Source organism: Arvicanthis niloticus, chromosome 13 (assembly GCF_011762505.2).
Source record: "Arvicanthis niloticus isolate mArvNil1 chromosome 13, mArvNil1.pat.X, whole genome shotgun sequence".
NCBI lineage: Eukaryota > Metazoa > Chordata > Mammalia > Rodentia > Muridae > Arvicanthis > Arvicanthis niloticus.
Genome location: NC_047670.1, coordinates 72,145,959 through 72,169,913, shown reverse-complemented (window position 1 = coordinate 72,169,913; position 23,955 = coordinate 72,145,959). Strand labels below are relative to the sequence as shown.

The 23,955-nt window shown below is 48.8% G+C and overlaps 1 protein-coding gene across 2 annotated transcripts in view; it reads left to right on the top strand.

Moving 5' to 3' along the window:
- Vdr (vitamin D receptor) overlaps positions 1–23,955 on the top strand; it is a 54,652-nt gene that overhangs the window by 8,034 nt on the left and 22,663 nt on the right. For both annotated transcript variants that reach the window (XM_034516200.2, XM_076911983.1), the window contains exons 2-4: positions 11,564–11,639; positions 14,913–15,060; positions 23,693–23,823. In XM_034516200.2, the coding sequence (XP_034372091.1) occupies positions 14,915–15,060; positions 23,693–23,823 (277 nt within the window). In that variant the 5' untranslated portion in view covers positions 11,564–11,639; positions 14,913–14,914. The remainder of the gene's footprint in view (positions 1–11,563; positions 11,640–14,912; positions 15,061–23,692; positions 23,824–23,955) is intronic.

Here is a 23,955-nt window from a genome sequence, read left to right as displayed (position 1 = left end):
AGCGAATATTTTCTATACCTTGTTTTTTCTTGCTTATGACTCTCTGATTTATGAAGGGGAAATGGAGATTCAAGGGGATTAAGATTTGGCGTTGCTGCCCAAAGTCATTAAGTTACTACAAAAGAACCAGTACTTCAGTTATGGCTTTTCTAAACCTGAGAGGAGCCCTCTTCCCACGACAGCTCCCTCTTCCGTAGAGGTGGTCATTCAGCTCAGACCTCAGATCCCCTTCCCCTTCTTGTTCATGAAGGTTGGAAACTAGATGACCGGTGGGGTCTAGCCAGGGTGAGCAGGGCACATCCAACTGGCCGGGAGGTGCTGGAAAACACCTTCGGGGCAGAGTTCTTTGTTCCAAATGGCTCTGAATTTCCAGCCTTGTGCCAGGGATGGGAAGTTACCTCTGCCCAGCCTATTTGGCAAGCACATGCACATCTTGGGTGCCATGTTGTTAAGGAGTGGAGGAGGGGCTGCCTCAGGTAAAATTCCATCTTAATGAACTCCATTTGCGTTCTGAGGCCTTTGTTACAGTCCCCACATGCAGCCTGGGAAACTGGAGGTGAAGGGAAATAATTCAAGTTAGGTGTCTCCTAATGAGGTCCCTAGATGTCCTGATTCTGGGAAAAGACAAAGAATGGAACCCATAGCAGAACCCCCTTGAATGGCAAGTGGCTGAGTAGTTGAGGGCAGGCCTGGTTGAGGAGATCTTGGACCTTACAATTCTGTGACGATGTGTTCAGTTGCCTGGTCCTCTTTTCTACTAAAAGCCCCAATAACAGATCCCAGAAAAGTCCTGACTCAACACAGGGTCCTAGCACATCCCAGAGTCATCCAGATAAAGCTTATCAGACATAAATACCTTTGTGTGTTAGACAGACCGAGTCTGCTGAGCCACAAAGGCCCAGTGAGGAGGGATAGCTGTTTGCATGGTTACGTTATCTTTAAAAGCCAGGCTGAACTTTAGGTGAATCCTCCCCAGTGATTATACCCATTGGGCACAGTCACCAACACCAAAATTGACTGAGCAGGCGTGCCGTGTGCCAGACACGGGACTAAGCAGTTGGCACAAATTAGCCCATGGACTCCTCACAGGCTTAGAAGGTGTGGACTGTGATTTCTCTCATCTCATCTCTCAGATAAGGAAACAGAAGCCGAGAGAGTGCAGGCAATTGTGAGGGCAACCAGTACGAGGGAGGGACCAGGGTCTGCGCCCAGAGACACCACCCTTCCAGCTGTGTTGTGGGCTGGTGCAGGGGCCAAGGCCAGAGAGTAAAGCTGGAGAGGCGAGGTGAGCTGGACAGAAGGACTCCCCGCCCATTGGGATGGGGCCCATTGTAGGCATGCAAGGATTCTGTTGGAGCTACAGCCCAGCGTGGCTGCATGATCCAGCTAGGTTTTTATAGCAAGCCGGACATGCTAGACAGGTGTTGTTCGGTTTTGTCCTGTTTTTAAGTGAAATCCATCCACCTCTCCCCATCGCTCTTTCTTTTTTTCTCCAATGCACGTGGGGGATGGGGTTATGTGCATGTGTGGGGGTCAGAGGTCAATCTCAAGCCGTGTTCCTCTGTCCCTCCTACACCTGTTTTGTCTGACTGACTCCTCTCCAGCATTACAGGCTCAATACTCACTATGTTGGCTTTTACGTGGGTTCTGAGGATCCAAACGTTGGTTCTTATGCATGGCAAGCACTTTATATCAGTTGAAATCTCTCTGTTTTTAAAATAATGTTTTTTTTTCTTTTGGTAAGGGGAGTTGGAGGCAGGTTTCAAGACAGGGTTTCACTGTGTAGCCCTGGCTGTCCTAGAACTCAGTCTGTAGACCAGACTGGCCTCGAGCTCACAGAGATCCACCTGTTTCTGGGGTTAAAAGAGTGTGCCACCACCATCCAGCTGAAAATGAATTTTTAAAACTTAGTGAGTGAGGGGCATAGGCAACAGAACCCAGGGCCTCCTGAGGCCCTCTGGCATGCTCCACTACTTTATTTTAACAGGTGAGCGATGCCTAGAGTCAGAGGGGGGTGGGGCAGTGGGGGGGTGGGGGTAGGGGGGGTAGGGAGGAAGCCTCTCACTGGAGGAGTAGAGGATAGAAGCCCTGTCTGTGGTGAGTGATCCAGAGAGAGTTCAGGTGACACCTGGAGTTCCTTCACTCCCCCCTCCCTGTCTCTCCAGTCAGTGATCCCCCATGAGCATTGGAGAGAAAGTCATTAAGAGAAGATTTTTAAAAAGTTAACAAGGCTAGGGGCGTGGCTCAGTTGGTAAAGTGCTCACCCAGTGTGCCCAAAGCCTTGGGTTTGACTCCCTAGCATGGCACAAACTGGGTTTGGTGGCACACACCCAAAATCCCAACATGTGGGAAAGGAAAGCAGGGCGTCAGAAGTTCGAGGTCATCTTTGACTATGTAGGGACTTAGAAGCCAGGCTGGACTACATAAGACACTGTCCCAAACAAACAAACAAACAAACAAAGCAAGCAAATAAAACCACTAAAAGGCGCTAAACAGTTAAAGAGATGCTAGGCAAAACGAAACAAAACCACACAAACAATGGAGCTTTGTTACAAACCGGCTGCTCAGCTCACACTACAAAGGCCTCTGTGCCTGTGCTTGGTGCTGGGAATTGAACCTGGGACTCTGTGGTCCAGCACTGAGCTATACTCCCAAGCCCTGTTCTGTGCTAGGTTCTCCCCAGCTGGACTTAGTGCTCCTGGGAGCCAGCAGAGAGCTGACCATGCTCCTCAGATCCTTAAATGTGTCTTTCTTAGCTTCTGCCTTCTTCCTGAAATCTACTCCCTCTCTTCAGTACCTGGGAGAATCATAGTAAAGCAACAGCTAACGTTTCTACAGATGGAGTGTGACAATTTCTATTACACATCTAGAACTGTTTTATCTTGGTTGATTCAATGGTCGTGTGAGATTTGTATAGTTTACTTGAGACTCAGTGTAGGAGCAAGAACTATGGAGACCTACCACCCCTGGCTCCCACATGGCTGGACCATCACTTTCCACCCAGGCTACAGGTGGTGGCAGGTGACAGCACCTGATAGACAGTCATGACTGAGTTCTGCTGATTACTGAGTTGCTACGTCTCTTTAAAGCCTGTCTCCAGGGGAAGTAGGCAGTGGGCAAGGAAAACCACCTAACAGGTTGGTGGCCCATGGCCAGCTTCTACCCCCACTGCCTGTCACCCTGAGCTATTATTCCAAAAGCCGGGCAGAAAATAGCTCACTCGGAGGAATTATTTTTGTCTCTGTTAAACTTCAATCCAGAACCCGGCTACAGAGCTGTTTTGCAGGTCAGGAGGCGTGCTGGGGCAGAAGGGGAAGCAGTGGATGGAGGGGTCACCCACCTCTCCTCCCAGGGGCAGGAAGGGCCATGGCCACTGGCCTAGCCTAGAAAGCTGTACACCGGATGCTTGGCTGGCAGCGGCTCCAGGTACACGGTGAAGCGGTGAAGCAGGCCTGGGTAGGGAGGACGGTAGCGATAAAGCACGGTTGATCATCATCTCCTCTCTCTGCAAAGCCTAGCTCCAGGGGACAGCAGGCATGGGGAGGGTCCTGCACACAGCATGTTTTCTGCTCTATCCCTTTATGGAGTCGGGCTCCGAGCTGCCCTTTCACACCCTCTCCCTGATGTTTGTTTTGCTGGCAAACTGGAAGCCAGGGGGCGTTCTGCCTCATACACGGGACCTATGTACGGGACCTATGTACGGCTCAGTGGGGAAGCTGACCATGAGCCACCTTCTACTTAGGTCTCTGCTTGTGGGCAGCAGGTTGCTGACTACCAGAAGAGAGAAAAGCCATTCCTCTTAAGACCCAGGGGTTAACTCCTCCCCCCTCCTAAGGCAGCATTTATTAAAAGCTGTCCTATGAGTTAAATCTACTCCACCTCCCTCTGCCAAGGGTTCCAAGGAAACTCAAAGAAGAGGAGGATGCCCAACGGGCAGGAGCTGGGCAAAGATCTCTCCTACCACCCTGTGGCCCTGTGGGAACCCCTCCCCCAACAGTATTTGGCCTGATACATTAAATTCAAACGTTGTTTTCCCTTGGAGCTTTGAGGGTAAGGTGAGGCTTGGGTATGGACCAGCAGTGAGTTTGGACATCTGGTCTCAATACGGGTTGGCATATGTTGATAGACATCTGGCCACCCCTGCCCATGATGTAAGTTGTTTGTGAGCACTGTATATTTTCACACCCAGCCCCTTCCTTAATGTGATCCCTGGCAACAAGTAGGTGACTTGTTGGCCAAGAGGGCAGGGTAGACTGAGAGACCTGGCAAAGGCAGGTTTGGAGAGCTGGAAACTGGAAGGTATCAGCTCTTCCTGTGCCTGGCAACCGTATCTCACCACTCTGGAGAACTTGATGAACAGAGGGTTGACTGGGGATGCGGAGCTGCCTTTTGTCTAGTTTCCATCCACCCTTGTTAAACCATTTGTTCTTTCAGTATTCTCTCCTGAAACTTTTTTTTTTTTTTTTTTTTTTTTTGGCCTGGAGCTGGGCTGCAATGTTCTAGCACTCTCTCTCCTTTGCCTCACCCTCGTAGCTCAGTGACTAATGTCTCTATGAGAATTCCCCTAGGGCTCTGGGTCTACACCACATCCCGTGGAGATGAGGCCAGGGGCCCCCCTAAGTGGTTTTGTCCTTTCTTGTGCTTACCTGCATTATCACATGTCACCCTCCATCAAGGGGTCCTGTTTGTCATCCCCTGTGGACCGTAAGCTTCAAGAACCCAGAGCTACATCTTGCTCATCATATATTTCCAGCTTCTAGGGAGAGCTTTGCTTTTGTAGTGTGTGCTAAAGCTCGGCAGAGGTCACTATCAAAGGCCAAGCAGCACCCCGGGAGATAGCTCAGTGGTGGAATTCTGGGTGGTGCGCTCAAGGCTCTAGGTTCAGTCCTCGGTACAAACACTAGGTAGCGGAAGTCAGCGTCCACCACTTTAAGATCAAGAAGAAACACCATTGCCCCCTTGCCCTCAAGTGGGTCCCCAAAGGGATCTACACACAAGGATGGTAAGACCCCGAACAAATGAAAGGTATGGGGGGAGGTTTCTATCCAAAAACTGGGGAGCAGCTGGTGTTGCTTGGGGTGACTGCTTGTGTCCTCTAAGGCTGAGGTTGTCCCACTTGGCCTAGGCCTTGAGAAGCCGCATGGACTCATGGGGACATCTCTCCTCACTAAGGACCCAGAAGATAGAGAGGACACCTTATGGTAAGTTGGTCCTTCATGGGAGCTGGGCCTTGCCAAGCCTGCTTATCTCAGAGAAACCTGGAGCCTGTCACTGATTCCAATGAAGAACCTGTGCCACCTAGAGTGAATGGGAAAGCCAGTGAAGGTCTCATTACAGCCAGCATCAGGTCCTCTTCCAGGACCTTCCAGGACCTGGGGCAGCCAGGGTACCACATATCTGACTGTCACCTCCCAGCTATAGCCCCTTGGCATCTGCCTTTCCCTGTATTTCTATACACAGTAGGGGGCAGGAGTAGGGTAAAGGTCACCTGTCTCCTCATAACAGACAGGAGGACAGCTGGGGTACTGCCATGAATTCTGACCCTCTGTGGTGAGGACATAGATGTGAAAGGGGACAGATAGCAGATTATAGGCCAGGGGTTAGTAATGAGTAGCAACTGGGAAACCACAAACATTATCTTCCTTATAAAGAGAGCCTAGATATGCAGGCCAGTTTCTCTGCTTATTTAGAGAGAGAGAAATGATCCAGTGTTTGCAGGGCATGGCAAGTGGATGGATGGGCTAGTTACTTATGCAGCCCAGCAAATGCGAGACTTCCTGGACAACATCTGAGACTTAGGGTGGAGTGAAGGATTTCTGTCCTCCCCAGTGTAGAACCTGCAGCCCCTCTCATTCTTCTAACTGATCTAGCAAGCACAGCTCTGTGATGATGGCCTCTTGGGAATCTCCTCTGGTCATCATAGCAGCCCCTACGTGTTACTATTTGTGGATGAGTAGTCAGGGGAGGACACTGCTTAGGGACAGGGCTGAGGTAGTGAATGGCTTTAGAGGCCAGACCTCCAGTGTCTTAGAACTCACAAGGATCTGGAGTGTTACCTTGTCACTGATGCAAAGAGAATCCAAGGGACTGAAATGGCTTCAGTCTCAGCAGGGAAATTAAAAGAAACCTGACCAGGGTCAACTCAGGCAGGGATCCAAGGGCGGCCAAGCAGTCACGTGTCTTCCTGAGCTCCAAGGAACTTCTGCAGCATCCCAACTGGAGAGAGAGGCACAGGGCACCCAAAGCTGGGCTTGGGGATGCCTTGTTTAGTGTTGTTTCTGCTTTGCTTTGTTTTGTTGAGACAAGGTTTCTCTGTGTAGCCCTGGCTGTCCTGGAACCAGCTCTCTAGACAAGGCTATCCTCAAATTTACAGACAGCCACCTGCCTCTGCCTTTCCACGGCTGGGATTAAGGGAGTGCACAGAGGACACCGCCCACCAGGGGATGTCTCAATAGAAGAAACATTGTATCTACTGTCCTGAGGATTTTTTTTCAAAAAAACAAAGGCTCAGCTATATCAACAATTGCAGGGTTAGATACTCACAGGAGTCTGGGTTTGCCTGTATTTTGGGGGTTGCCCCAATTTTTATTTCTTGGTCTCTAAGTCGCTGGGTCCCACCAACTTTTACCTGTATCCCATATGCCTGAGCAACGCTCCCATCCTGATATCCTAGGGAGGCCCGCCCACATGGAATAAGATCAGGCCAGGTGCACTCCCTTGCATATCAGCGGCTTCTGCTATATGGACTCCTTGCCTATGAAGCTATGAAGGCTGAAGCCAGCAGTTGTCCACACAGAGGCAGTGGCGAGTGCTAGACCTCATCCACCTTTCTGTTTCTCAGTATTTGTTGTGTGAGCGGGATTGCTATTAAATGGCCATGACATTGTTATCAAGGCTTTTATAGGGGCCATCTCACAGCTGCCTTCAAGAATGAACCCCATCCTATGGCTCATTTGTCTTAGGATTTTTGGGGTGGTGGAGAGGAAACACTCTCTTGTTCTGTTGCCTTAGATAACTCTCTTTCCTTCTGAGGGCCTCAGTTTCGCTTAGCTGTCAAACCTGAGAGATTAGCTTTGTGTCTTAGGATAGGGTTGACTCCCTGTGTGCTCCTCCAGCCCTGGGGGGCTCCCCACACTTTACAGCAACGATGGGGCCTCCTGCCTGTTACCTGGAAAGCAATAATCAGCCCAGAAATCTTGTTGACAAAGCTGAGGGCACAGTTTCCACTGGAAAAAGAGCAGCTGGCAGGAATAACTATTGCTGATAAGAAGTGGAAATCCACCTAGCAAGCCATGTGTCTCCTGTCTCATTGCCTAGGGGCTCCCAACTCTGAATTTTGCCCAGCTCTAAGACACTCAGACATGATAGGACCATCAGCCAAGAGATTCTTGGAAAAATGGGAATTTGTAGCCCAGTTTCTATGGCATGACTCTCTAACCGTTGATGCTGTGGGGTACCAGGTCATGACTTTGAAAGGTTCTCAGAGATGCAAATCAGAGATAAGTATTCTCAAAATGGCTGAGTAAGAACCAGCTCAAAGGGTAGACTTCCTGTCGGCTGCAGAGTCGGTCAGCCACTGGGTTTACTATTATTCTTCAGTTAGAGGTTAAATGTGTTTGGTAAGCATAATGAATGCGCTGAGGTGCTGACATGCTGAGGACAGAGGCAGCTGACTGTCGTGACTGGAGCACAGGCAGCCACACACAGGCTTCTGCCAGCCCCTTCTCTCCCACGGAGGCAGACACAGCCTTGCCTTGTACAAATCATGAGCTTACCCAGGATGGGTGAAGCTGAAATGCGTCTAACGTTTCCTACCTCTCCACCCCGCGGCTACCCCACTCACACTATTGCATTGTAGGTCTTATTATTTTATGACAATTTGCTGTCTGGTGGCAGAAAAGTCCCCTTTTCTAATTGCACAATGATCCCATGTGGTGGCCCCTTTAAGCCCTCCCCAGAAAGACCTCAAGGGAATGGCTTACTACGCTGCTCCGAAAGAATCTGGCCCAGCACAGCAATCGAAAACTACGTGGCTTCTGGGCTTAATGAACTCTCTAAAATCTATCCAAAGAGAGTGGGTTGACATGAGAGATGGCTCCTCTTTTTCATTAAAACTGACAGGAATGTTCTAGAAAGGCACTAAGGTGGTTGGGTTAGGTGGTAGTAGGTCACCTTTCAATGCTGAGATTTTCTGGCACAACTGGTAACCATCAGGGTTTCACATCGGGAACTGTAGCCTGCATAAGGTATTTTCCAGCCTTCACTAACATAGTTAATCCGTGCGTGGATTAACTACGTTAGTGAAGGAGTTTAACTACGTAGAGTGAAGGAGGCCGTGAGCAGGTGGTCATTTAGATGCGGTGTGCTTGGACAGAACCTTCTCCCTTCCCCTTTTTACTCTGTACCCTGACCCCGATCCCTGCTTCTTCTGGGAGATTCTGCTGAGCTGAATAGTGGGGTATAGAGAGGGTGGGGCATAAAGAAGGAAATGTGTCACGGTGGCTGGCCCTGATACTGCTATGCCTAGGTGACAAGTTAGAAGGGTCGTACAGAGCTCATCCTGGACACAGAAAATAAAATTAAATTAATTTTTTTTTAAAAAAAGCAATAGATGGGCATGTACACACGAGTCCACTTGCAGAGTTCCTAGAAGGCACATAGACCTGCCTCCCCAGAGGAGCCCGATGTGCGGTTCTCTCTGTCAGTGTGAATGACAGGAAGAGGGATTCCCTCCCCTGTGGGGAAATGACTTGGTTTCTGATTTTCTTTTAGAAAGACTGGGGGCTTTGACAACCATTAAAAAAACCAAGTTTTGACCAATGTGGTCCCAAACTGGCTGAAGACCCCTCTCCTGGACACTCATTGACCACTTGGGGCGTGTCAGGGTCATACTGTTCACAGGGGCTTATTACTCTTTCTGTTCATTCACATCTAAAGATGAGCGTGCCACCCAAGTATGGTGGGGCTTATCAGGAGACAGGGATCAGTTTCAGTGACAGCCTTGTTACAATGGGACTTACTTGGAGCTGGAGAAGACTTCCGTGGTCAGCCCCTTTCCAGCTCCAGGTCACCTGTACGGTCACAGCTCAGTCACCCTCAGGACCCTTCAAAGAGATTCTAGTGTGAGTACAGGTCTTAATCTGAGCTCAGGGTCTTTGCTGTCAGAATGTGGCACCTGTGGTTTGAACTTCTCAAGTGGGGGCGTAGGGGAGGCAACGGTTGAGACATCCGTGTTGGGCAGGAACTGTGTGATCTCATTTCTTGCTAAGGCGAGGTCAGGGCTAGGTCGGGGTCAGGAGCAGGTTGCTCTGGGGACAGCCCCAGCAAAAGCAGTAGGGTGATCTCTGTTATCAGAATGTCATTGGTGTCATTGATTGAAGGGACAGGGGACATGAAATATTTTTTTCCACTGGTCCCCATTTTAAGCTTGTGTCTCTGACACACTTTCATATCAACTTGACCTTGGACCCAGAAACTGGCTCTAACATAATTTCTCCTGAAAGGCCCATCCAGAGTTTGATTGGATGGCAGACGACTGTGTGGTAGACAGAATTTCCCAGATGAGGGAGCTGGCATCAATTCTTCCCTCAGGACCTCGGGGGTTGTTGTCTGTATTGTTTCCGCGACTTAGTAGACAAGAAGACTGCCCAGGCCTTAAGGCTGGGGAAGCGGCTGAGCGATTTCCCACTGGGAGTGTGGCAGGGTGGTTAGAGACTCAGCTAAGCTCCAAACACGATCAGCTTCCCTCGGTTTTCCCATCCCTAAGTCAGGGATAATGACCATGCTGCCTAATGAGGGTGTGGTTAGGCTTAAATAGTGAAGCCTGTGAAGGTCTTGGAGCACTGCCCAGTATGGAGCCATAGGTGTCTGCTCCGACGACTGTCACCGGGAATGGGAGGAGTTTGCAGACGGCAGCTCTGGAACTGGATTCAGCTTGCCCTTGTTTGCCCTTGCTGGTACCACCCACCACCAGGCAACTCACTGAAGATGCTCTGAACTCTGGTTTGGGTATCTATAAAACGAAGGTTCTCCCCGTGTCCCCCAGCTCAAAGACAACTGTGAGGATTAAACAAAACAAAGTTTGTATCAGCAGCCCTAGAATGTGTGAGATAGACTCTAGACATTTTTTTTTTAAGTTCAAGGGTGATGGTCAACCTGGATGACCTCTGACCTCTGAAAGCCTTAGAGATTGAAGACAGGAAAGCAATGGCCCCCCTTTACCCATTGTTCTCATTCCAGACTTCTAAGAAGCAGGAAAGAAGCTTAGCAAATCCATATACTGTTGGGCAGTGTGGTCGCAGGCCCATGAGCCATGGGAATAGAGGGAACACCTGTCTCTGGGCAAGTGTTCTGTCTTTCCCCAGCAGGTAGACCTCCCATCACTCACAATCGGCAGTGGGCCAGCCTGGATCGGAGCGAGTTGTCTAAGTTCCACATCCACCGCCTTTACCTCTGTTGTTCCTAAGGAGCTGGTGGGAAAGGCTTGGGGGCTGGGAGGGTTGAGCCCAGATCTTAGAGGCCCCCTGGACTGTTCCTTCCTCTAACTAATCAGGCCACTGTGAAACGGAGGTCTCTGGAGAGCAGCAACAGCAAGCAGACTGGACCATCTCCACTTGGGGTGTGGTTTAAAGCACCTTTTCAGGGTTCAGGTTCCAAGACCCTCACACCTATGTATTTCTACACTCACCTAGTGTTATCAGGGAGGAAGTGTGGTGTGAGCATATGTGTATGAATCTGTCTGTCTCACAACAGACAGATGGAAGAAGAGTGGAAAATTTTCCATCCCACCTTAGAAACCAGTCATGCCTGTAGGACCCAGAGTCTGGACCTACCTCAGGCTTTGCATGTCTAAAAGAGAGCTGAAAATGGCAGGAAACATCCTGTTTGAAGGCTGTGTGGTTCCTACTCCAGCGCCCCCCCCCCCCCAGCACCTTCCATATCTACTTCTAATCTCTACAAACAGATCACAGATTCCTCCTCAGAAGCCAGGGCCCGGGCTGCACTCACAACCGTCATAGTTACGGCCCCGGAAGTCTTTGCGATCCTGGCTGGCTCATTATCTAGTACTCAACTAGATTCTAGACTACCCTGTGTTCTACTTCCCAGAGTATCCCCCAAATCTGCAAGGGGGCAGCAGGGGATCGGGTCTCTCTCAGAAGGGGAGCCTTGTGGGAGGAAGCAGAAGGGAGAAAGAGAAGCTGGGACACATCCAAGAAAGACCAAACACACCAGATGATCCCACTGACCAGGAGGGTGGTCTGGTTCTTACCTGTTCTAATTGCCTCCCTAACTTCATGCAACAGTTTCATGCTGCTTGTCCTCTGCCTTGAGGGACAGCCACTATGATTGCTGTCCAGCTCCTTCCTCCTCATCCTTGACAGCAACAACCCCAATGTCTCCAAAGTCACTTCCTTCCTTCCTTCCTTCCTTCCTTCCTTCCTTCCTGGTTTTCTCTCAGGACCTCATCCCCCTGGTGTGTCTTGTGCTCCATGTTGGGCTCCTTAAAGGACTGGCTGGGAAATCAGAGATACCTTAGGTAAAATATCTCCCTTGCTCATTTCAGAGTTCTTTTGGTCGGACAGATCTGTGAGACTTCCCAGGAGAGCATCCTTGGGCTCTGCTTGCCCCTGCTCCTTCAGGTAGGTTTGTCCTCAACAACTACAAGCTCCCTATCCATCTCTGTGTGTTTGAGTGGCAAGGAGAGGTCACGCTGGCCAGCCTTTGCACATGTGGGACCCATAGCAGCAAAATCTGTAACTGGGACTCTGGTGTGGGGGAGAGGGTGAGAGGTAGACCACCCGGTCAGTGGGGTCCTCCAGTGTGTTTGATCTTCCTGGATGTGTGTCCCATCTTCTCCCTTCTACACACACACACCTTGTTCTCTTCTTGTGCCTCCTGGAATGTCTAGCTTCTGAAACCCTTGAGTCCTGAGCCTTCTCTCTATATCTGGGTTCTGGTGAAGCGCTGGCTTCCTAGTTGCAGCAATAACTCCAAGCAGAGCTGGCTGTTCTCTCTGCTCTCCTGCAACAATCCTGTTTGCTCTGCATCTCTTGCTGCCAGATGTAGCCTTTCTGTCCAGCCAAGTGCAATGGCTCCCTGCCCCCATGCCAGAAGACCCCCGGATGTGAAGGCAATGCCTCTCTTGTGATTAACTGCACTGAGCCATGCTGTGGTTCCTTGGCCCCAACTGGCTTGCATCAATGAGGTCATGTGATGTTGGACTCGTCTTGTTGGACTGAACTAACTGGTATTCTTCCCCAGCTCCCATTAAATTCTCTTTTCCCACCAACCCTACAATATCCTGGGAGCCCAGCTGACCCCAGCTCTGTAGCAACACTATGGTGTGCAGCAGTATCTCCAATGACCTGGGGTGAAACCACAAGCATCCCAAACAGCTTCTCCTGTTACCCATAATGACATTAGGCCCTGAGATGTTTGCCCACATCTTAGATGCCTGCTATGTACTGGAATCTTGTAGAAGTCACCCTGAACTTGGAGTCATCCCATAGGCGTGTTCAGCCTTTTGACATTGCAGCAAAATGGTAACAGCCACAAAGTTCGTGCTTGAGAGACACACAATTAAGTTAACAAAACCCATCAAACACAAGCACACATATACACAGACACACACGTACACACACATCTTAGGTTTTAAGCAAGTTCACATTTTTGCGTGGAGCTACGTTCATGGCTATCTTTGGCCACATATGGGGCATAGGCAACAGGTTGCACACATCTGTGTAGAGACCATGCTGCCAGGCACGAGTCACTTTCCCCTTTATTTTTAATTGTTTTGAGATTAGAAAGTATTCAGGGGTTGTTGGGATGGCTCAGCGGGTAAAGACACTGGCTGCCAAGACTGAGGATATGAGTTCACTCTCTGGGACCCATATGGTGGCGAGAGAGAATCAACCTACCTCTCACCTTGTCTTCTGACTTCCACAAGTGTACCATGGCCTGTGTGCAGCGTACAAAGAGGCGTGCAAAATAAATAAGTAAATGTAATTTTGAAAACTTACAAAGAGAGCTTTCAGATATTCTTAGAAGTATATATAAAGCATTATATTTTAATAGAAATGGGATAGATACCTGCCACTCAAAGAGAGAATATTGCTCCTACATGATGCTATGTGTTCCTGTCCACCAACAGTTTCATCTCTTCGGGGCTTTTCTTTTTTCTTTTGTTTTGTTTGTTTATTTGTTTGTTTGTTTTCCTTTTAATCAAAGTATGTATATACAGTATATTTGTGTGTGTGCCTGTGTATTATAATTCTTATAATTCATAAGTATTATAATTCATAAGTCTGAAACGAGCTGCAAAGGAAATATCAGTAATCTCACTCCTGTTATGTGACAGTTCCCAGGAATAGAGACACAGAGCAGCCATCTGTGTGGCTTTCTTCTGGGAATGACAATGTCATATCCTGCTTACCTGCTCCCATTCTTCCTTTGTCATGAAGCTCTTTGTGACATTAAAAACAAAAGTAAAGTGTCTGAGCCACACATTTGCCAGTAGCAGTGGCTGTCAGCATGCCTTGATTGGGACTTCTCTAGGCTTCCCATGGGGAGCTGTCACATCCATACTGCCTTACAGCTAGTGTTGGAGAGGTGGTGTTGGGGTGCAGTGAAATCAAACTAATGAGATTTGAGATTCCACAGGCCCCTAAACCCCCTTTCTCATGTACTGTACCTGAGCCTGGGGCAGAAGCAGACAAACATCCCCTCTTCACTATCTGAGAAGCATACGCTTATCCCTCATCCCTGTCTGAGAAGCAGGTGCTTATCCCTCATCCCTGTCTGAGGAGCATGTGCTTATCCCTCATCCCTGTCTAGAAGCATGTGCTCATCCCTCATCCATATCTCAGAAACATGTGCTTATCTTATCCCTCATCCTTGAGAAGCATGTTCTTATCCCTCTTCACTATCTGAGAAGCAGGTGTTCATCCCTCATCCCTATCTGAGAAGCAGGCGCTCATCCCTCATCCCTATCTCTCTGCTATTTTCCTCCCGACCCATTTGTCTCAGGTCAGAGAGGCCACTTAGACATGTGATGACTCTGAGAGGGTTCACAAGAACTGAGAGATTGAATCCAAGAGCATTTTAGGGAGACCCAAGGTGTCCTAGAGTCAGCTCTGAGCCTCACAACAGTCAGAGGCAGTAAGCAAAGCCAGGGGCCAAATTTACTAATGGAAAAGAAAGGTCAGCCATTTCTCTAGAAGGGCGTACCAGCGTTCCCTGTCTCTCCCTTTTTCTCGAGTGTGAAATCCATGTCTAGCTGATAATGCCCACTTATAGAATCCATCTCTGAAAACAAAATTAGCTAATTGGTCATGACTCACATCGCTGGGAAGGACATTCAAACTCATACAAAGTGCACCGGAAACAAAAATAGAAAGATGTCACTAAGGACATGGCGCCCTGGGCTGCCTGGCTGCAAGGAGCAGGCTCTCTCAGGACAAGAGCTTGGGTTGACCCACCCATGTTCTTCCCCTGTTCCTCTTGGAGGCCACACTGAGTAAGACACTGACTCTGGTCTGCCTGTTCAGCTAGGCAGGAGCCTGTGCCAGGGCGTGTGTACACATTTCTCCACATCACCTCCGAGAGCAGACCATCTCTCCTGACGAGGACAGTGGTGTACAGGATGCCCACTGCCTCTCCCAAAGGAGCTGGCAGGTGTAGGGTTTGAATGCAGTGTGATCATGAGCCTTGTTCTTGCTGTCTTGGCGAGGACAGCCATGCCGCAAGGGTTCCAAGGAACTCACACTTTACTCTGTCTCCAGGAAAACTCTCCGCCAAAGAACTGCCACCCACCTTCCACCAGGAAGGGAAGAGTGGCCAGTGGCTATGCTAAAGGTGCCAGCTGCATCTGGCATTGACTCTCACTGGCTCTGACCTGCCTGCCGTTCTTACAGGGATGGAGGCAATGGCAGCCAGCACTTCCCTGCCTGACCCTGGTGACTTTGACCGGAATGTGCCCCGGATCTGTGGAGTGTGTGGAGACCGAGCCACAGGCTTCCACTTCAATGCTATGACCTGTGAAGGCTGCAAAGGTTTCTTCAGGTGAGTCCCTTCTCCAGAGGGAAAAAAAGAGAGAGGCAAGCTTTTCACTCAAGAAGGCCCCTATGCTTTCTGTGGAACATGGTGGCTCTTACAGTTACTGTGGGGTCTTTTCTCTTTGAATCTTCTCAGTCCCAGTGTGTCCTCTGACCCCTCAGAAATCGCCTCTCTGAGGTGGTTATTTCTTTCCACTAGCCCTTCAGCCACTGCACTGAGCCACATGTCTGTGTCCTTCTGAATGAACCTCCTCCTTGCTGAGAGCTACAGCTTCCTCATTTAAAAGCCAGGCATGTCTTTGGGGAAGCCCCAGAATCTGACCTTTCTGCTTGCTTCTTCATTCCTCTACACTCGTCCATGGAATGAGAGAGACTGTAGCCTTCAATGGTTACCAAACTCAATCTGTGCTGGGCTTTTCACCCAGAGTCTGCTTTAACCAGGTGAACCAGAGGCAGTTTGCCAGTCAATTTCAGGGGTGCACATCATTTGTGTTAGGTCAGTCAGGGCCAGTGTCTCCTCCAGCACTCTTTTTTTCTTTATTTTCTTTGTTTCTTTTTAATTTGTTATTTATTCTTCTCTCATATATTACATCCAGACCACAGTTTCCTCTCCTCTGTCTCCTCCCAACTCCTATCCCCACCTTTTTTCCTGGTCCACTCCTCCTCTGAAATCCTCATTTCCCTTCAGAAAATGGCAGGCCTGCCAGGGATATCAACCAAACATGTCATACCAAGTTCCAGTGTTTCTCTTATGTGAGCCCAGGACTGCAGGCACAGGCAGTGTATGGACAGTACTGGGAAGGTCCAAAGATGGCCTTGCACAAAGCCAGTGATGGAGGACTAGAAAGGATGGGAGGAGGGGATTCGGGAAGCAGGAAGTTTGGAAAACTAGCATCCAGCACATATTGGAAAGAGAATGTTCCAGAAGTAACTCCCTAGGAAATAACTAGTGACTGCAGGTGGGTAGACAGAAGAACAGGGCATTGTCAGCAAAGGCAAGAGCAAGTCAAGTTCAGAACCAGATGACAAGTTCAGCCTGGTAGTCCGAAGTGGTAGGAAGTGGTAGGTAAGCTCACCTGGCCTAGGGAGAGAGAGACTCTGCATGCAGGTCTCTGGTGTGGGACACTCCTCCATCCCAGGGGTCTGACTCACCAACCCTTTACTCAGGAGCCAGTGTTCCATGGCCTGGAGCAATTTTGATCTCTGGGCACTAGGGTTTCTGTTGGTGCTAATTACCTATTTGGCCTGGCACAGGCTGCCCTCTTGGCTTCCCAGAAAGCGGGTCCCTAGTTAGGGAACCAAACCAACAATGTCAGTGGCTATTGTTTCATAGTCACTTCTGTCAGACCTCAAGGCAGTACGAAGCCCACACTGCTGTAGGTTAGGTCTTCCAGAGTTCAAATCCTATGTGCCAGGTGCCATCTGGGCTCCTTGCTGCCAAGGCAGGTGGAGCAGCCACCTATGGAGAGACAAAGTCTGGGTGCTCACTGAGACCAACATCACCAAAAAACTGGTCAGGAGTACATTGAGTGTTGTCCACGCCATCATTTTAATGCCCACCTCGCTTAATCGTTCTGAATGCCCCTGTGTTTCAGCTAACAAGCTCTACACATGTGCCCACATCTGAGATTTAATGAGATGATATGCAGAAAAGAACTATGGGAAGTATAGAATACAGGGTGGCATGTGACTTTTCTGCCACACAGGCCAGTGCTAATCTCCCTTGGAATTCTGCCCAATAAAAGTTTCTGTAGCCATCTCCCAATACCTATCCTGGTATGTTTTCTTTCAAACATTCACCTATCAACTTTGAATAGACATAAACTCAGGAGCTGCCACATTGAGACTCACTAGAGACCACATGTCACCAGTCTCTATGATGTTCCAACCGCTCTCAGAGCTGTCTCATTCATTCATGGAGCCTCTACTCCCAAGTCACCTTACTCTTCTATCTGGGACCCAGCTCTGGAAAATGGAACCCTAAGGGTTGACTTGGTTGACCAGGATATAGTGAAGGTCAGTTTCTCCCTAGAGGAGACCTAACTCAGATGCATTTGATTGATGCCTCCAGAGATCTCGGTGACTTTCCTTGAATTACGTCTGGTCTATAAATAAACGTAAATGAATTCATATAGATGCAGGTGATACTCATTGTGTGTGAGACCTGTATTTGAAAATGTTCCCAGCTGACAGAATTTACCAGAACCGATCCTTGCCACACCTGGGTTGTCATTTATGGACGGTACAGAGCTGAGTCACCTGGCACACACCCTCTCGGGAAAGACTGGGCAAGGACACCATGTTGCTTTCTCTTCTAGCCTTCATTCTACGCAAATGTCTTTGTGTTTTTGTCATCCCCCACACGCCCCCGTAGACCAGGAGAACATGCTAGACAAGCACTCTACCACCGAGCTACCTCTCCTGTCACAGTGCCCTTTTGGCTGGCTCCTGACTTACTGCTGTTGTCCTTTTTGGATTTTTTTTTTTTATAGTTATTGGTGGTTTTGTTACTTAAAATGGTTCCTAAGTTAGTACTAAAGTGTTGTGTATTCCGTTAAAATTCGAGAAGCCATGGTGTGCCTTGTGGAGAAACCACATGCATGAAGTAATTCCTCTGTGAGCAACGCAGTTTGTTGGTAGCTCATTGCTAATGAACCAGCCCTGTATGTATTTCAACAAGCAGACTAGATAAAAAGCATACATAAATCAAGATGATGAAAAGTGTAACTCAAGGCTCACAGGCGACAGTGCAACTTTCAGGACTCCAGGGTTTACAGTGGCTTCAGAGACAGATCACCACTCCTGTGGTAACAAGAATCGGCTACATCACCTCCTTTCTCCCCTCACCCAGTTCACATAGTTGCCTGAATACTCCATAGACTTATATCTGCGTATAGAGGTGGCTGGTACCTTCTCCGTGTTAGACATGGCTTCCTTGGGACCACAGAGATTCATGAGACCAAGATACAGTTCTTCAGGAGCTTCCTCTACCCCAGCCTGACAGCTATGGGGAGGTTTTTTGCCCTGGGCTACTCCCAAGCCCAGGGACAAGCTATCTTCTCCAACCATTAGTGTTTGGTTTGGCCTCTCACTACCGAGGCACTAGTTATGGTGAGGAAGCCCAGGGAGTCGATCAATCGCGTCCAAAGGTGATTATGAAGTTTGAAGTCTGGGTCAAGGTTCTGTTGTTCTGTGGTCGGGAGTTAAGAGTCCAGTGCTGGTCAGTTCTTCCCATCGACTGTTCCATGTTTTATGCACTTCCTGTTCTTCTGGAGAACATGAACACCACAGATGTTATTTCTGGTGTAAATAAAAGACCTGCAAAGTAAACTTGTAGATGCCCATAGAGTCTTGACTATGTATTCAACAAGCAGAACCTAACAAAGTCCCAAAAGGTGACAATATAGAGAGCTACCTCATAAAATAGTAATGAATAATCTACAGGTTGATATAGATTTCTAGTCACGAATGGCTCTGCATAAGGTCTGTTGTAAAAAACAAAGTTATAAAAGACAAAGAAAATTGTCCCAGGGACTCTCTGGTGAAGAAAGAGATCAAGGTTGATGAGGAAATTCAGGAGGGGGTCCTGAAAGCTAGATTGAGAGATAGTTCATTGTCTCCTTTTTGCCTTCCCCCATCCTATTAATATCTGTTGACAAAAACTTTATAGGCTGGCAGTGTAGCTCAATGGTAGAGTGTTTGAATATCTGGTACAAGGCCCTAGATTGACCCCTGACCCTGAATCAAACGAGCAAACAAACAAAATTCATGTGAAGCTGAGTGCTGTGAACTCCAAAATAGGAGAAAAAAAAATGTGTTTTCATTTGCTGGCCCCATTGTCCTCAGTGGCCTCGTTGATTATGGGTTTTCCAGAGCACAGTGGGTGAAAGGCAGGCGGGTGAGGATCCAGGAACACGGGGAGTGGTTCTGCTTTCAGGAACATCCGCCTGTTCTTTCTAACTCTTCTAAGAATGCATTAGGAAGGAAGCAGAGAAAGGGGGAACTGTTCAGTCGATTCAAATGCAAAGTACGTAAGTGAAGTGGAGAGGATAGAAAAGTTGGCCTTCTGTGGGCACAAGTCGGTGACTCACTGGGAAGTCACTGATGCTGAGGAGACCTTTGTCCAGGTCTGCTCTCCCTCTACCTACGCTACAGGCTATGGATGGCTATTGACAGATGGCTGCGAGAGTCGCGTGCTTTTAGGAAAGAGAGTAAAACATGGGAGGGAAAGTCGGTAGGACTGTCAAGAGGGACAGCCACGCAGATATCGAGAAGCTTCCTCTTCCTTTTGGCCATTCAGCGGCTTCAGGAGTTGAGACTGTGGGAAATGGGGTACTAATCTGAGCTAGCCGCATGAATTCACCCTCATACCCCAAGGATCCAGTCTGTGTACAGGCAAACAGAGCAGGAGGCTCACGTGGCCGGATGCTACCCCTTCACTTCCAACCCGGCCAGCCAGGCACTGCCTGTCACCCAGTCTTCTTCACCCCAGAGGAGTCCTTCAGATGGCCTCTGCGTCTGTTCTTGGGTTGGGAAGGCATGCATTTGACTGTTGCTCTATTTTGGACCAAGAGGTGATAGATTCGTGACGGAGAGCCTAGAGTGCAAGACCAGAAGCTTTGGAGTCCCACAAATCTTAACTGTATTAAGTTACTGTCCTTATTAACTATGGGGCCTTGAGCCTTCATTATGCCTTCTGGCATTGCTTATAGAATAAAGATAGGGGGCTGGAGAGATGGCTCAGTGGTTAAGAGCACTGACTTCTTACTTCTGACCTTCTTCCAGAGGTCCTGAGTTCAATTTCCAGCAACCACATGGTGGCTCACAACCATCTATATGAGATCCAATACCTTCTTCTGGTGTGTCTGAAGACAGCTACAGTGTACTCATATAAGTAAAATAAATAAATCTTTTTAAAAAATAGAATAAAGAGCTGGGCAGTGGTGGCGCACGCCTTTAGTCCCAGCACTTGGGAGACAGAGGCAAGCAGATTTCTGAGTTTAAGGCCAGCCTGGTCTACAGAGTGAGTTCCAGGACAGCCCGAGCTATACAGAGAAACCCTGTCTCAAAAAAACAAAAACAAAAACAAAAAAAAAAAATAGAATAAAGATAATACGTATTCAGCCAAAACGCTAAGGGTATGGGGAGAAATGTCAAATGTCGGTGAGGAAGACTCTTGGGGAGGCAGAGGTAGGAGGATTTCTGAGTTCGAGGCCAGCCTGGTCTACAGAGTGAGTTCCAGGACAGCCAGGGCTATACAGAGAAACCTTGTCTCCAAAAACCCAAACCAAAAACAAGCAAACAAACAAAGACTCTTGGGATAACAACTACTATGGATTTCTTGTAATATCTCACTTTCTGAGACCCTTTTCTCTGTGTCTTCACTGTGTAGACTTAGGTGCATGTGAAATGGGTTAGCAGAGATCTCTGGCAGGAGTGGAAGGGCAGGAGAGGCTCAAAATAGAAATAATTGAATTTCAGATGAAAAACTGAAGGCTGAGCCAATGGGTTCTGAAGGGACTTCCCTTCAGTCAAAGACTCTGGAACTGGGCTGTGGTCACTGCCATGGCTGTGGCTCTGGACATCAGGAGAAACAGCATACAATGCAAAAATGCCCTGGCCCTCTGCTGTCTGTTGAGTCCTAGGCTGGACACCCCAAGAGGCATGACATCAGCTTCCAGGCTCTCGGGGTCTCAAGGGAACAGGTGAAGTTGGCAGTCTTCAATCTCCTTCACACTCCTGATCCACCCACAGGATAGATTTCTAGCCTGGGTATTTAAGGGTTCATGCCCTCCAGAAAGTAGTGCTATGGCCTTGACCAGTGTTGACCTTCTGGAAAGTTCTGACAAGCATCTGCTTAGAGTCCATCAGTGTTGCTGCAAATGGCCATGTCAGTCAGGTGACTTTACTTGCTTTACTCAGCTTTGACAAAGAGAGCTGGTCTATATTTAAGGTACACAATGCATTGTTCTCTCTCTCTCTCTCTCTCTCTCTCTCTCTCTCTCTCTCTCACACACACACACACACACACACACACACACACAGAGACACAGACAGAGACACAGACAGACACACTACACACACACACACACACACACACACACACCGTACTGTGAGGTGAGGTAATTACAACAACTTAGGTAATGTGTTCCTGATCTCACATACTCTCCCCTATCTAGGACTCCACACAGCTCCTGTATCCTACCCAGGCCTGAGATCTCTAAAACAGCCACTGTCAGAACGCAGACACCATGTTGCTGGCAGAAGCCACCCACTTCTCAGCCTGAGGCCCTAGCCCCTGGCACTTTATGTTTTTGTGAACTTCTTGTCTCTCTTATGTTTTGATGAATTGGTCTCTGGCATGAGAACTGGTCAATGTCCTCTCTAACCCCTGGCTTTCTAGAAACTGCCTCTATATTTAGCTTGGTTGCACCACCCCCGGTCCCCTTCCTGAACTAGGGTATAATTGCCAGCCAGCCGGAGAATGACAGGGTTCAGACGCAGAAGCAGCAGAGGCACTGAGCTCCCGTGGAATGAGAAGGCTCTTGTTTCTCAAAACCAAACTAGCTCATAGGCAATTAGCTTTGGGAGGAAGGCAGGGTAGGGTGTGGATCTTTAGGACAAAGCACAGAGCCAGGCCTGGGTGGCCTGGCTGCCCCGACTCCTGTGGGCCGAGATTAGACAACAACCACGTGTCTAAAATGCCTTTAGAAGGTAGAAGGACAGAGAATAAATTGGTCTTCAAGCCAGCAGGGCCTATGACCCAGAAAACATCCATATTAAAGAAGACACACCTGAAAGGCCAGCTCTGGACCTGGTTCTGGTTCAGAGGATGAGGCAGCCAGCGAACTCTCTGTGACTCCCAAAGCATGAAGTCAAAATGTCTTCCCAGACGCCATTCCTTCCCCACCTCCATATTTAGAGGAACCCAGGAAGAACTGGCTACCATACCTTAAAATAATTATTATATCTTAAAAGCTTCATAAAGGTTCAGGCGTCTTCTTGTGTTTTGAGAATTAACGACAACACTCGGGGACGGATGTGATATGAGCAACTCCATCACATTCCTGCCTCCATGACTTCCCTGTTACAATAGACTGTAACCTGAACCTTTCTCTCTGAAGCCACTCTGTCACAGTGTTCTATCTCAGCGACAGTGCCTCAGTGAGGATTGTAGGCAAGACCCCCCCCCGAAGCCTGAGGAAGCACAGACAGGCTCGTGAAGGATACTCAGCCCGTGTCCAAGAAACCCTCTGCACCACTAGAGACTGCTCAAGGCTTTGCCATGCCACCTTAGGCAGCAGTGTGTCTTGGCACCCATGGTCTGGGTGGGTTCACAGCCAGGACTCTTAGCTAGACACGGTGGTGGGTGGAGAAGAGAGCGGCCCCACTAAGACCTCAGACAAAATGCCTAGTTGGGAACAAAAAAGGAAATGAGAAATTTGCTCCGAATTAGAAACATCTGGTCTTCCAGGAGGTTTAGAGACTCGTGGGCATTTGTGGTGACAGGTGAAACCTCAAGAACCACGATGGGAAGGAGGGGGAGGGAGGGTGCATGGCTCGTGTCCTGGAATAGAGCATTGTGGCAGCTCTGACCTCATTCCTGGGTAACCCGGATGGTTCCCAAGTTGCTTTTGTATTCTGCTGGTGAAAAGGACTGTCCTTGTAGTAGCAGTATATAAGCAAAAGTTGAAAGCTTCTTGTCCCCACAAAGGTGGACATTGACACACGACTCAATGTCTCCCGGAACTCTCTCTCATTTACAAGAAGAGACAGTGTGTGTGTGTGTTGGGGGGAGACTTAAAGTCTCACTACCCCAATAGTCTGGCACTATCCTCTCTCATCATAACCCTAGCTGTGTTGTTGCACCCTTGGGTAAGACTTGTCATCAGTGAAGGATACTGGAGCCAAAGTCCAGAGTCAATAGAAGGTGCTTCCTTCACCCTGGGCCCACTTGGCCTTGAGCTGTGTTCAAGGAGCAGCTGCCAGCGGCTGTTTGATTGCACGCTCAACTTTATTGAGCACTCTGAGTTTCTAGCATTGAAAGCAGGCCAAGAAGATAGAAGCTGAGCCTTGGATCGCTAAGACTCTCTGATCTGAAGCCTTAATTTCTTACTGAATAGTTTTGTAACCTCAGTGAGCCCATCTATTAAGTGAGGTGGTCATACCAATAGTCTTTCGAGTGGATCCAAGGGTCTGGGAATGTTGGTGCTGTATTCTCATGCAAGCTCTCCTCATGAAGAGACACCCTTATAGAGAATGATTTCCACTCAGAAGAGAAAGAACTCATGATACCATTCAGGTAGGCACAATCCGACAATGCCTAGACATTCAGTTTGATGACATTCAGCAAGTTAAGTCTGGTGTCTTTTCCCCACCCATGGGTGTGAGTCTGATTGTCTGAGGGCTGTAGCCGTCTTAACCCCCATATTCCAATGACTGTGAACTGCTAGATTTCTCTTGGAACACCTAGTGCAAGATGGGACTCGGGGTCACCGAGGGTGGCCCAAGGCACCAAGCAAATGGACATCCGAGGGCCTTGTAGTCAGATCTCCATAGTTACAAACCCTGGAGACTGTTCTTGGGACTAAGGAGCCAGAAGGTCAGCAACTCAGTGCAAAATTGTGCTGTCTCGGCAGGCGGAGCATGAAGCGCAAAGCCCTGTTCACCTGTCCCTTCAATGGAGATTGCCGCATCACCAAGGACAACCGGCGACACTGCCAGGCCTGCCGACTCAAACGCTGTGTGGACATCGGCATGATGAAGGAGTGTGAGTGTCTTGGGGGGTCAGGTGGTAGTGGGGTGCCGAACTTCAGTCACAAGATGGTGGTGGTTACCGTCACTCAGGTTTGCTCCACAGAGCTCTGCCCGTACCTACCATGTAGCCCCAAGGACCCATCAA